The sequence below is a fragment of the Ascidiella aspersa genome, chromosome 7 (assembly GCF_963924565.1).
Source record: "Ascidiella aspersa chromosome 7, kaAscAspe10.2, whole genome shotgun sequence".
NCBI classification, from domain to species: domain Eukaryota; kingdom Metazoa; phylum Chordata; class Ascidiacea; order Phlebobranchia; family Ascidiidae; genus Ascidiella; species Ascidiella aspersa.
In genome coordinates, this window is record NC_139453.1 from 26,004,784 (window position 1) to 26,018,337 (window position 13,554).

The 13,554-nt window shown below is 39.4% G+C and overlaps 2 protein-coding genes across 2 annotated transcripts; both read left to right on the forward strand.

Moving 5' to 3' along the window:
- Positions 1-70: 70 nt before the first annotated feature.
- On the forward strand, positions 71-2,622 carry LOC146138681 (uncharacterized). Its single transcript, XM_083394651.1, has 3 exons — positions 71-292; positions 1,365-1,434; positions 1,751-2,622. Exons 1-3 carry the CDS (start codon positions 71-73, stop codon positions 2,620-2,622), a joined length of 1,164 nt encoding a protein of 387 aa, XP_083250777.1.
- A 1,321-nt stretch (positions 2,623-3,943) lies between these two features.
- On the forward strand, positions 3,944-13,475 carry LOC146138682 (uncharacterized). Its single transcript, XM_083394652.1, has 16 exons — positions 3,944-4,530; positions 5,035-5,192; positions 5,463-5,581; positions 5,873-6,135; positions 6,375-6,564; positions 6,632-6,736; positions 7,116-7,604; positions 7,999-8,481; positions 8,621-8,705; positions 8,838-9,071; positions 9,262-9,449; positions 10,172-11,073; positions 11,564-11,987; positions 12,628-12,693; positions 13,068-13,245; positions 13,322-13,475. The coding sequence occupies exons 1-16, from the start codon at positions 4,381-4,383 to the stop codon at positions 13,392-13,394; spliced, it is 4,107 nt and encodes a 1,368-aa protein (XP_083250778.1). The 5' UTR covers positions 3,944-4,380; the 3' UTR covers positions 13,395-13,475.
- The last annotated feature ends 79 nt before the right edge of the window (positions 13,476-13,554 follow it).

Sequence of the window (13,554 nt, forward strand, 5' to 3'; positions counted from 1 at the left end):
CTTTATTACTTACAGTCAAGGCATCAAAGGTATTCTCGGTTACCGCCTAAACTTAGGAGCACACATCGAAATGTCGGCCAGCAGCAAAAAAGCAACCTCGAGCAGTCGACTGCTAAACAGGACAACGCTGCGCGAAGAAAAGCCTCGAAACACCGAGGTTTCGAGTCAGTCGTCGGAGAGCGAGAAAGCAAACGTATTCGGCAACTGCGAAGCCTCAAAGCGAGAAGATATTATCCGGTGCGAGGTTTCCACCCTCAACGGCAAGATGAGTCGAAGGCTGCAACCACTCGCGGTAAGTGCTGAGATTTTTAGTGGAATAAATCGAGTTTTGGGGCTTGGGTTAAGGTTTAGTGCAAAAACCTCCTAACAACAATCAATTTGGGGGCGTTTAGCGCTTGGGGTCTTATGCCTGTCACCTAGAGTCCATAGTTCCAGTTTGTGTTGCTAAAACTGAAAAAAGTTATTTAACTAATTTGATATTTGAGAAAATGGCTGAAATTTATTATAACTTTCGTCTGATAACTCCCACCTTACCGGTTGTTGTTTCAGCGATTGCCGTAAAGATTTTTAGCGTGAGTGCCCATTGTCAGTTTTTCTGGCCTTTACATCACATGAAAGACCTTGTGACCCGAACATGATGAAGACTAGGACAGTGATAAAGAGTTAGGACAGTTCTTAGCCAGGGTTGGATCGAACCCTTGGGGTTAGACGCAGCTGTTGTAAGGGTTCGGCGAGAACGTCCTCTGAACGTAAATGCCGTTATTTAAATTCGAATCTATTTTATGCGCCAAGGTGTCATGTAACGTTATAAATTGAAATTTTGGCCAATTTAACCTAAATAAATGCAAGTTGATAATTTGATTATGCCCAGTTTCAGCTGCTAGGATAAAGAAACAAATACTGAAAATTTGGGTTTTTGTCCAATTTTTTAATTAAGGAGGTTCTTTTAAAAGTTTTTAATTGTTGACGGGTCCTTGAACCCTAATTAAAATGTTTCAATGCCCCGATTCTTTTAAAGTACTATATACGCTCATTGTTAGTCGGTTGGCAACGGATAAAAAATTTATTAGAAAGCGAATGCACGCGACGTTACAATAGAGAGTTCGAACCACTTTACCCCGCTTAAACAGCATGAAATATTCAGAAGGGTGCAATTCGCATTGCATGCATATGGGCCACCAAAATAGGCTTGTTTGAGTGTGTAGGGCACAAGGGAGATCGATAATTATAAAACGGAAAACGAATAAATTCTGTATTTAGCAATATGGTGTGACACATAGTTTTTCTTTACGCCTATTTTTTCGTAACCTTCAGAAAAAAGTTAGTTAAAGTTTAAACATTCCTTATTCAACATTATTTTGCAGAAGCCGCCGACGTTGTTAAACAACAGTGACCTCATAGATGGAATGCCGGATATAAATCAAAACCAAAAAGGTAAATCATAAAAAAACATGGTTCGATATGGCTTAGATTAAAACATTTTTTTAAGTTATAGTTTTGAACGAGAATCCAATATGCTATATCTTACGAAAATCTGAATCAAACATGTTTAGCTAACAGAGTTTAAAAAATTTAGCTAACAGAGTTTAAAAAATAAAACTGTTATTTCACCTAAGTCCATATTTTTTTTTTTGTAATTATGGAAAATAAGGCCAAGTTTATAGCCCCTATACATACATTGTTGCTCGCTTCGAATGGCTATCGGTAATTTGCTTCGCATTTCGACTAAACTTATCCTGCATATTTTCAGCGGCAGCAGACAGCAGAGGACTCTGCCTCCGTCGTTTGGTTTGCGAGAACGAGATGAGGGCACGGACCCCCACGGCCCTCCAAGCCCCACGGGCCGCGCCCCTGGACACCGACCACTTGGCCCAGAGCAGACCAGCAAGCACGGGCCGCATGTTGCCCCATATTGGCCACCGGGGCAGGCGACCAGGCTCCGGTATTCACCCAAGAATCGACATCAACAAGGAGGCGAAGGCACAGGTCTTCGATAACCTTCAAAAACACCAGAACCAATATCATAGCCAGAACCAGAACCAGCACCATAATCACCAACAGCAGAATAACCAGCAACTACAACACTTGCACCAAAAGAACCAGAACCAAAACCAGCAGCACCATATCTCTTCCGTTTCGTCGCGGCGCCAGCAAGTCGCGCAGTGCACCATCGATGCCAACAACCTGCAGAACCTAACCATCGGCGCCCGGAAGCCAACGGCGCCGACGCCGCTGGCGCCGAGTGCGTCCAACTCCTTTCCGGCTCGCTCAACAGCGCTCGCCGCCCAAAGCGCTAAGTCTAGGCCGCAGCGACAGCAGCAGCAACAGAAACCCGACCAGAACAACAACAACAATTGCGCCTCGCCACCCAACCAGCCAAAGTCGATTTTGAGCGTCCACAACTTAGAAATGAACCAACCTACGCCGCCTAAGGGTGACCTTTCGCAGCTGCGTCCGGCACTGCTTAAGCACCGTTCCAAGACCTTCCATTCGCGGCCATTGGCGCCAAAGTCTCGCGATAGCAGCGTGCGCAGCACCCATCCACCTTTCCCCAGCAAGTATGAAGGTTCAGGCGGCGGAAGCGGAGTTGGCTTGGCGGTCTTGTCTTCAGAACAGGAATAGGTGACTGTTTGTGTCTGCGAAAGATCAACTATAGCTTTAAAAGTAAGAGTTAGGCACTGAAACGACAAGCGTCAATTGATAAAGCAATAGAAAGGTCTTGTACATTACAGGGGAATCTGGTTGAAAGAATCTCCAACTAGTTGTCTCCTCTGCAGGGCTTTAAATCTTTTGACTGCCTTTTTACGCTTCAGTGGCACGACAATTTGTTAGCGACACTCATAAAGAATGTTTAAGGGGTTACATAAGGCATAAAGGGGGTTATGTGTGTTAATAACTTTGGCCAAACCTAACATTTTGTGTAGATTTGTGATAGTGGCACTTTTATTAAACACTTCGAACATAAAATAGTTGCCATATGTACCTATCTAAGCAAGCATCTTTCAATTGTTTTGTCTGTATTATTAAATCTTTCCTTTTGTAAAAAGTTTAAATTTCTGTTTACCGCAAAGTTTACCTTACCTATTTGAAAACGTCGTTCGTGTCGTGCTTTTGTGTTACTCGCGTTTAAACAATACAAATGCGTAACCGTTCGTGATTAAACTATAGCGTCATTGCTCATTCGTAGCACAATATAGCACATGTATTGAAGCTAGTTACGATGAAATGTTATTTCACAACATGACAAAAATTTTATAGGCTTATCAAAACAAGTAGCCTATGTAGCTCGGCAAAATGACCTACATAAATAATAATCTGTCGTATAACAAATAACAAACAAAAGCCAAATAGTTTTTTAAATTTATAAATTCATAGGATATTTGTTAGTTATATATTTTATTTATACCAACTAACAATTTCTAAAGGAAAAATATTAATAGCTTTAACTACAATATGCTTAACGAACTCTTGCATTTTTTGTATTGGAACCAAAGATATTTGAAAGAGATTTTGTTTAAAAATCTCTTTTGAGTGAAATCAACTGAGTTTTTTAAATTATCGCTACAGCTGTTACTGTCTTAATTCAAGCAACTTGGTTTTTAATTTCAGACTTAATACGTTAGACGGTTGACATGCTCACACTACCAGTCATAGACAGTTGATAATACAGTTCTTTTAAAATTACTGCATTTCATTATGTCGTTGTGCAGCGTAGCGTATCAGCGCTAGTCATGTGAAACGTATTACGCAGCGTCCATGGCTACGACGCTGTTTGACTGATTCCGCTGTTCAGTTTGGTGTAATTTTACAACGTGCGGCTCGCTTGTTTTATAGCAGCTCAGGTTACTTAATTATCGAATCGTCTTGATATAATTAGTCAAATGTTTGTCAGCGTAAACTCTTTGCAAAATATGTGTGGCGCGGACAACAGGGAATAGTTTGATATTGCTTTTTTATTTGTTGTCAAAATTTAGTTATCATAACAAAGTGTTACAACTTTAGTCGCTGTTCTAGAATCCCACCACAGCGTTGAAACAATTATTAAAGCTACGCACAATATTTGGGTTAGGGTGCGGGTTAGTGTTTTGGTTACAGTGGGTCAAGTATTTTAAGAATATTAGGCCTACTTGACCTACCCAAACCCAAGTGCTAACCCAAATAATAACTTTTGTGGTAGGATTCTAGACCAGTGCCCAACTTTAATTTGTACCTGTGAACCAAGAAAGTGCAAAGCAATGTATGTAACGTTTTAAGGCCCCCCATAAAAGGATAATTCAAAACTTAAAAGTAGTAGATTTAATTACAAAGGATTTAATTGCAGATAGGCTAAGTAAACTTTGGTAAATTTTCTTCAGCAATGGGAGACTAAACTGCTGGAAAATGCCTGAATGTCTTGCAGTAGACCCAGATACATTGGAATGGTCAGCTAGATTGTCAGTAGTTTTGCTTAATGACGCAACCGATGTCGTAAGGTGGTTTCTTGAGGCTCATTTACCTTTCAAGGAGAATAATGTTGCAAGTTTGGCCGAGGTAATACAAGCTAAATTTAAACTGGAACGAACCGCTAATTATAAAGGATATTTTAAAAACAGTTTTCAAATGCAATATTTATGATATGACATAGGCTATCTATAAATTCAAACAAATTGTTAGAAAAATTACGACGTATAAACATTCAAAACGGATTGACTAGCCTATATAAACGGCCAACATGATTCGACACATTAAACTTGATGGATTGTGAAACCATTACGGTTTTACAAAACGACGACACAAAAACACCTCCGTTAAGTGAAGATAACTGAAATAAAATGTATATAAAGTATAACAGCATAAAGCATGATGACACACAAACAACCAAATAAGAAATAATACACAGTTGCTCACGACAAGGAAAGAGACAAGTTATTCGGTTGAATGGATCGTGATTGTCAAACTACAACATTATAAATTAAAATAGCCAAATGTTTTGCATATGTCAAAACACAGCATTCAGTCCTTCGTAAATTTACACTTTTCTTTAACAAAAAAAAGGTTCTTCAAGCCAACAAGCAACTGCTAGCTGATCTGAGGGACGGCACGAACACACGAAAGTTCATCAACCACGAAATGTTCGACATTCTGTTCAGAGAAGACGGAAGACCAGTCAATCCAGGAGATCTCGATTTAGGCCTTATGTTTGTCCTTATAAGGTATGATCGATTATTCCCTTTCAAATGATAAATTAGGTCCTAATATAATTATCTCTTTGTAAAACAACGCAAATAAATTGACCTGTCATGAATTCAAGTAAAAACAACACAACAAAATGATATCCATGCATACGTTGCCCACTTTAAAATATTAAAAATTTAAAAGACTTAACCTTTAATTGCATCTTAAACCTTTCTCAAATCAACTTCTCGCATTTTTTTGCCCGTTTGGTGTAATTCTTGGCTTACCACGTTTTTAATGCTCTCCAGATTTTTGTGTCAAATCAAGCACCCGTCTTGGAAGCATTGGGACGAAGAGCCACAAAAACATCAAACTCTTCCACTGTTTGACGTGATTCGTCTAATGCGTTTTAAGGAAAAAATGAAAGGTAACGTTACAATATTAATTAATTCTAACAGTTTTAATTCCTAATGGAGAATATTGAACAGTTTTAAAACATTTGATACTTTTTAACATTTATAATTAAAAAGCACACGCTCCGTCAGTTTTTAACATTTATAATTAAAAAGCACACGCTCCATCAGTGCACAAAAGTTACACTTCTGTAACGTTACGTTTGTACATTCTGTCTGCAGTTTTCATCTTAATTAAATATTGCTGGACGAAACCGTAAATTTGATGATGTATCGTTTTCGCGTTAATTGTACTGTTTCGCCAGACGTCGTTCACAATTATCACGTCACAAAGGAGTCGTTCGACGCATCGTGGCACCACATCACCACCATTCTTGACCGCTTGCGTTGCTATAGAGTCTCCGCTCGCCGCTGGATCGATGACGTCATGCAGCATAGTGACGTCACTAAGGCGGAGGGGGTGCTGCGAGGGCTGGTGTCGGTGATGAGGTGGCACACCACGGAGCTGGAAAAACGAGATGAGGTCTATTTGACCTTGAAGGAAAGTCGAAGGTTGAAAATGAAGGAGGTATATTTTTTGATGTCACCACATTTTACAGCCTTTGTTGTGTTTTTTTAATGCTTTTTTGTGCCTTAGCCTTAGGTACTTTTATCAAAGTTAATATTACCGGTTGTGTTATAAATAGTTGTTTTAAAACTCTCGTGTAAGTTTATATTTAAATTCTTGTGCGAGAAAATCAAATTTATTTATATTAAATCTAACAGAAAATTGTCCCAAAGCGTCGATTGAACATATTTTCTTCAAAGGGAAAGCCAGTTGATTCGTGGGACCGTTTTATTTCCAACTTCGGACAAAAGCGACAAATGAAACTGGCTTCATTGAACGAACCCAAACCAACTGAACCTGAATTAGATGTAGCCTTTTATTCTGAAAGTCGCCAAATGCCGAGCTCTGCACTGACACTAAACTCACATTATATTCAAGGGTCTAGAACAGGTTACTATTGCACTATGAAAATACAATATGAAAATGCGTGCTTGTTTCATCTTGGGTTTTTTTGTAGAAGGAAACTCCCCAAAAGTAACACCATCATACAATGGCGAACGAACACAAAAGATGGGTTGGGAGAAAATTCTGGAAGCCACAGATAATTCTGTTTACATCGAAGGTATGTTGCATTAAATACCATTGCTATAAGCTTAATACAAATACACTATTACAAAATGCACCAAGGTTGATAATTAAAAATGTGTAGAAATTATAGTTTGATTTATTGTATAGAATTTTATATTTCGTTTAATTTAATGTGTTATTTCATATGATTTGTTCATTTTGAAAATCGCTTTTTTATCAATACCGTTTAAGCTTGATACTTGATACTTATAAATACAGATTTAGTTTGATATAAATACCGTTATAGCATGATACGATATATAAATTGTAATTTTACATTGAATTTTGAAAATGACATACTTTTAAGTTTTTTTTTCATGTATGTAGGCCCAACCATGTAAAACAAGCAGAGTGCTTAAAAAAATACTGTTCAGATGTTGATCACAACGACAGCAAAGCCATCCAACAATTGACCAAGCGCCTAAAAAGGCTCTACATCACCGCTAGAGGTCGAGCCACTCCTCTCCCGTCCATGCCTGACGTCACAATCCCAATGGACCACGTGACCTTAAACCTTTCTCGCCTGAGCCAAAACCTGCCAAAAGAAGATGACATAGAGTTTACCTCACCAGATGATCTAGTCCTCCGAACTGACGACATATTGTCAGTTATCCCGGGACCTACATCCCTCAAATCGTGGAGGACCATGTTGGACTCGGCCACCTCTGCATCCTCTAGGATCGTTGTTTACGGAGATTGGTCCTCCGGGAAGACGCTCCTCTTGCGAAAGATCGGATACGAGTGGGCGACTGAGAACTGTGCCGCTTTGTCTTCACACCACTTCGCGTTTCACCTGGACCTTGCCTTGATCAAGCTTGAAGAGCCTTACACCAGACTGAGTGACTGTATCCTGGAACAATGCGGTAAGTGAGCCAAAACAACTTCCAAAATCGCAAGGACTTTTTTAAATAAATTTAAATAGATTCTTTACAAAAGACGCCATAACTTTAAGAGATTTAGCAGTTAGGCTATAGGGGTCTATAAACTACGTCCCGCTGACCAAAACCGGCCCGCAGAGTTTATTTTACAAGCCCGCGTCCTAATTCCTTAAAAATATAAGGTTGAAAATGTGGGCGGAGGCAATTCGATACCACCAAGCATCGGACAAGTAACGATACTATCACTTAGCATCGCGTATTGGCTCTAATCCTGACCGACGTACCTAATCTGGACTTAATGTTTTTTTGCTGCAAAAGTTGTTTTTTCTCTGTGTCAGTGAATTTTTTTTGTAATGTTAATTACTGCCATTTTTTGCAGTCTTGTGGTGCAATGATGAAAAACTGTTAATAACTTCGGATGAAATTGAAGAGCTGTTCGTTCGTTCTAGTGGCGCCGGTATATTGCTTCTGCTCGATAACTTTGACCGCTTACCAGGCTCCACAAACCAGCAGCTGTCCGAGTTTTATGACGTCATAAACGGTCACCTGTGGCCCGGATGTTCGGTCATTGTTACGTCATCGTATTTGCCCAACCGTTGGAAAAAAGAGAAAATGGCGGCAAACCTGAAACACATCCTCAAGAAAAAGTCCCTACACTGGAACCAATTCGTCGTGGACGGGTTCACAAAATATGACGTCATTTACAGTTCTCGAAAGTTCTTTGACGATTGCGGAGACGACACTGGTAGTTTGACGGAGTTTTTGGACTACGCGAAAGTTTATCAACGAGACGTGTACGAGGCAAACGTTACGTCACCGATGATGACGTACATGTTGTGCAAGAGCTGGAGTATGAAGCAAAGTAAATGACATCATCATTATTTGAGACAATCGCTTCGTTTCTTATTTATTGATACAATTTTAACATGCAAACAAAACTAAGACCATAGTGCATTTTTAATATTTTTCAGCGGTTTATTCATTTTTTAATTTACTTTTAGCTATGAAGAAGTCAATTGAGAATAATACTCTCCAAATATCGCCGGCAGAGACACTAAGTGACGTCATATTTTTCCACTTAAGCAAGTAAGTGTTAAATTGCTCTGAGAAGCATTCTTACCCTAAATAATATTGTATCCCTATATACTTACGGAATAATTAATCTATTTTTAGTGAGACTTTATATATGTAGAACATTTTTGTCTTTATTTTGCGCAGAACCGTGACGTCATGCTCTTCAAGCGACTCATTTTGCGCTGAAGTGTTGAGCCGCACGTTGACCGGCGACTCTTGCAATTTCTACGCCTCCCCTCAATACAGATGCGACCTCGTAAAGCAACTTATTAAATCAGGGCTCATGGTTGCAGAGGAGATTCGCAACAGAGAGTCTAATGACGTCATGGAATATTTTAAGTTCTCTCACGTACTGTTCGAGAACTGGATTGCTGCCAGGTGTTTTATATGTCTTTTTTTCCAAGAAAACCATAAGTGCACTTTATTACTCAAACTGAATATGAAAAATGAAGATATCTTCTCGAAATATATTCCTCTATATTAATAACTAGAAATTATACATGACTGATTTTGCCTTATACAAGAAAGTCTTAAGTATATGTACTTTATTAGTTATACTTTTGCACAGATTTGCTTCCGATCACATGATTGACGTCACGCGGCGCCTCACATCGTGTGTGACGTCACTGTGTCACGCAATTCGATTACGTCACTTCTTTCAGTTTTGCTGCTCACAAAACCATTCGACCCTCGTTCATGTGGTGGAGTTTCTCACAATGCTACTGAGGAACAAAATAGACGATTTAAATGCCGCAGGTTGGAATTACACTTAAGCAAAGGGCGGATCCAACATTTAGTAAGAATATCAAAGCCCATACAGAAGTAGGTAGCATTTCGAACGTTTCGAATAAATCTTTATGGTTGAAATTGAATAAAAAAATGTTAGAAACGTTCAAAATGCTGCCTTTACTTCTGTGTGGGCTTTGATATTCTAAGTCCAAAACGGAAAACATTTGCGCCTTGTTTAAGTTGCCCAAAATTCAATTTTAGAGTGTGCGATGAGACGCACGGCGCCTTCGGGTTAACCAATTTTAACAAACTGGACTAAGACATACCAGAAACCTAGATGTTACATTTTCGTAGTGAAATTAAGCAAGAATATATTTTTGAGGTGCTTCTCCACTGAATCTGCCCCTGTATCCTTGTTTAACTTTTATGTGTGTTTGTTTTTTATGTGTGTTACACTTTATACAACCTATACGCATATTGATACACACATTATATTATTGCTATTAAAACCGCAAATAACTTCCAATTGAATAACATTAATCAAACAATATCGAAAAGGTATTAGTATTGCACAAAGGGTTGCTACTTTTCGTGAACTGTGGAATCAATTTCGGTTAAACTTTGTTTGTAAGAAGTCTTGAGTTCGAATTTCGTCGTTGATTTTTTTGGTTAGCCTCAGAAGGCTCCAAGTGCACTATTGATATCCGTTAACTTGGTCAGCAAATGACTTGAGTGTTTTCCGATCCCAGATCTTGTTGAATCAGCCGAGCACGAGGCGATCAAGCTCCTCATTATCCAATGTTTCTATGAAGCAAAGGCGTCGCCGCAAGATATCGTCAATTGCATGCCGCCTCCCGGGTCGAATTTCCTAAACTCTGACATCGAAAATCCCTCCATAGAAATGGCACGTACCTACAACAGTGACCACAAGTGGCCGTCTCGCTTCAGGGGGAATTCCCACAGAAGCGAGGGCTGCAAGTTGCAGATCAAATTCGCGTCGAATCTGTCCTATAAAAGCCAGCAAGCGCTGATTTACTTCACAAGATTCTGTCGGCCAGCTTTAATGCCGTCCGGCTCCGTCAGGCCGTCCTTGGTTCCGACCGGGCAGCAGTTCTGGATCCGTTCCTGCGCCCTTTCTGGCCTCAGTGGCCACCAGCTTAACCTGGTCGTTCTACTTTTGCGGAACCTTCCTTTTCTCGAAGAACTCTACATCCCTGAAGTGCGTGACGTCAGCGACGGTCACGTGTCCCAATTTTGCTCCGGCATTACGTCACAAGTTGCGTCAACCTCGCTCCTGCACACGCTCGCCTTCACCCTGGACGTGACGTCACAGTACGGCGATTGTGTCGTCAGCAGTTACGCACAACTCGGCGATTGTCTTCGAAGGTTTCAGCACCTGGAATGGCTCCAAATCTCGTTCACGCGAAACCCGAAGCTTTTCTTCTCACTTTTCGAAAAAAGCGAGGGTGTGCTTCATCCCATCAGCGAAGTGGATCTCTCCTCGTGCGCCATGGCAGCGGATGAGTGCAAGGAGTTGGTACGCGCTATGAAATGCCTTGCGTTGGTGCAAAGGCTGGACTTGTCGCATAACCCACTCGGGAACGCAGCCGCCCTTATTTTCGATCGACTGTATCAGTTCAGAGATTTACAAGTGAGTAGTATTATGTTTGTTCACTGTTCAACGCCAAAAGGGTTTTATGGCACTTTTTAACCAAGTAATCGTTTCGACTTTTGTATATTCGCTAGGTATAAAAGACAAACTCAAACATGACCCAAGTATGTCGATTTTTCTACTTCTTGATTGTCAAACATACTTTGCACATCCGAACAATCCAGAATGAAAATTTGACTATGTTTTGAAAGCAAAGAAATAATTAGCTACCAGATTGTAAATTCGTAAAAATGTCATTTTTGTTGTTTACAATCTAACTTTTAAGCTAAGGGGTTTGCAATAAATAGACTGCGAAACAAATAATGGGCCCAAAGGAAGGGATAATTAATCACTCAATGTCTATAATGTCCAAATAGATCGATAAAAAAATCCTTTGTATGTCGTCCAGTCGCGTTTTTAAACATACTGAACACACAAACCGAACAATAGTTTGGTGGCTTATATCGTAACTTTATGAGCGCATTTATAGGTGTTGAACTTGCACCAAACCTGTTTGACCGCCGCAAGTCTCGTGCGACTCTCTCGCGCCATCTCCCGGGCATGTACAAGCGCCTCACTTCGCCGACTCGACTTGGGAAGTAACTTTCTGCAGGACGAGAGCGCGATGGGCGCTTTTGTGAAGGCGGTTCCTCGTCTAAAAGCTCTCGAAGAGTTGGACCTGAGTCAGAATTACGTGGGTGATACGTCAGCTTGTGTTTTGGCCGAGGCACTGCGAAACCATGGCAACCTGCGCGCTCTGCATCTTGATCATATCCAGGTCGGCACGCTGGCGCTTTCCTCTTTTAAGTATCACTTGAGAGGCTGCAATAGACTGGAAGTTCTTACGCTGGCCGGAAATTACTTTGACGAAGTCGCGCTGGATTTTGCAAGTTCGTTTCTACCAGATAAAAAAGGTACACTGTTAAGGGAATTGGGTACATAGTTTGGGTGTCAACCGAGTTTACCCCCTATAAAAACAGCAAAATACATTAGGTACCTTAAAAAACTATACCCAAGTAGAATTGCGAAGCATGTTTACTTAAATTAATTTTTTTCTTTGGTAAAATTTTTTTTTGGGCAAAAAACTTGCTACCCAATTAGAGGGAATATAATTTTTAATTTAAACTAGCCATGTCCGATACGATACCGATTCCAGATATTTCGGTCAAAAAGTATCGTGATACTAAATGACGTCATTGCTATATGATCAAACAACTTAACTAGAAAAAAATGAAACATTCAAATGTTTTTTTTTTCAGGTTATTAGGTTTAAATTTGCTGGCTTATTTCATATCGGATGGGAACCGGTACCAGACGAGTACCACATGGCATCGGATATTGCCTCCGATACGATATTATGGGAATTTCCTATTTTAAACCCTTGCTTGATTGCCCGCGCCCTTAGTATTACAAAAAATTCGTTTTTTCTGCACTCTCAGTATAGGCCTATTACAATAACCTCAGGTGTTTAATGTATATATGGGGTTGTTTTATTTGCAAGTCATATTAATGTCGCATTTTACAAAACTCAAAAATTCAAACATTTTCTTGCAGATTTTCCGAACATTGGTGAACAGGCTCCTAAGGGATTCGTATCTCTGCGAAAGCTTGACTTATCAGGTACGTCTAATTAAATTTCGTATGCTTTCAATAAAAGCTGTCTACCAAGCAAACCTATTAGTTTTAAACCAGATTCATGAGTATTTAGCTATCTAATATTTTCTATAATTAACTTCACAATATGATTGTGATAATCCCACTCGAATCAAATACTTTACCAATAATTTAGTAAATATCAAAGAAATACCTTATTTATAGTTATCAACATTTTGTGATAAGTGTTTTATTAACAGTGTAATTATTATCTCCGTTGAAATTAGAAGCGTTGTTATGCGCAGAACTTTTATATTAATCAACTCGAACCGTTCAATATTTAACGTGGCTAATTGCTCTGGTGTATTTTTACCCAAAGTAATATGGTAATGTTTTTACAGGCGTAAGTGAAAATATCCCAACCACATGTTCATCGCAATCCATCGACTTGTTTATTGAGTCCATTCAAGGTCACGACACGCTCAAAGAAATCTATTTATTGAATATTGAAATAAGCTCTTCAGATTTAGTGCGTCTACTTTCCGTTTGCGAGAAGCATTCTTCAATCAGTCATATTTCGTAAGTCTACACAGAGTTGCAGATAAATTGAAGTACTTTGAATTATAGATAAATTATTGTAATTTACACTTTTCAGGTTTAGTTCGAGTTTAACTCCATTGACTAACAAGAAGAGACGTGCTTGGAAATGTTTGAGAGTTCATGAATGATAAGCTATTGCGGATTTTTATCCTGTTTGTCCAAAAATCATGTTTTGGTCGCTATGTGCGAATATATCGTGTAATATTTTGTGCGCCAAATAAATTGAGTGCCTTGTTAAATTAGGAGAAGATTGGTTTGAATCATAGGTCAAAAAACATTTTTTAATAT

What these genes read in the sequence shown, in the direction of transcription:
- LOC146138682 (XM_083394652.1), top strand. Translation starts at nt 4,381, where the DNA reads ATGCCTGAATGTCTTGCAGTAGACCCAGATACATTGGAATGGTCAGCT. An exon ending in GAGAACTGGATTGCTGCCAG is followed by an intron (nt 9,072 to 9,261) that starts GTGTTTTATATG and finishes ACTTTTGCACAG; the next exon opens with ATTTGCTTCCGATCACATGA. An exon ending in TCTTCAATCAGTCATATTTC is followed by an intron (nt 13,246 to 13,321) that starts GTAAGTCTACAC and finishes TACACTTTTCAG; the next exon opens with GTTTAGTTCGAGTTTAACTC.
- LOC146138681 (XM_083394651.1), top strand. Translation starts at nt 71, where the DNA reads ATGTCGGCCAGCAGCAAAAAAGCAACCTCGAGCAGTCGACTGCTAAAC. An exon ending in GAAGGCTGCAACCACTCGCG is followed by an intron (nt 293 to 1,364) that starts GTAAGTGCTGAG and finishes ATTATTTTGCAG; the next exon opens with AAGCCGCCGACGTTGTTAAA. An exon ending in TATAAATCAAAACCAAAAAG is followed by an intron (nt 1,435 to 1,750) that starts GTAAATCATAAA and finishes GCATATTTTCAG; the next exon opens with CGGCAGCAGACAGCAGAGGA.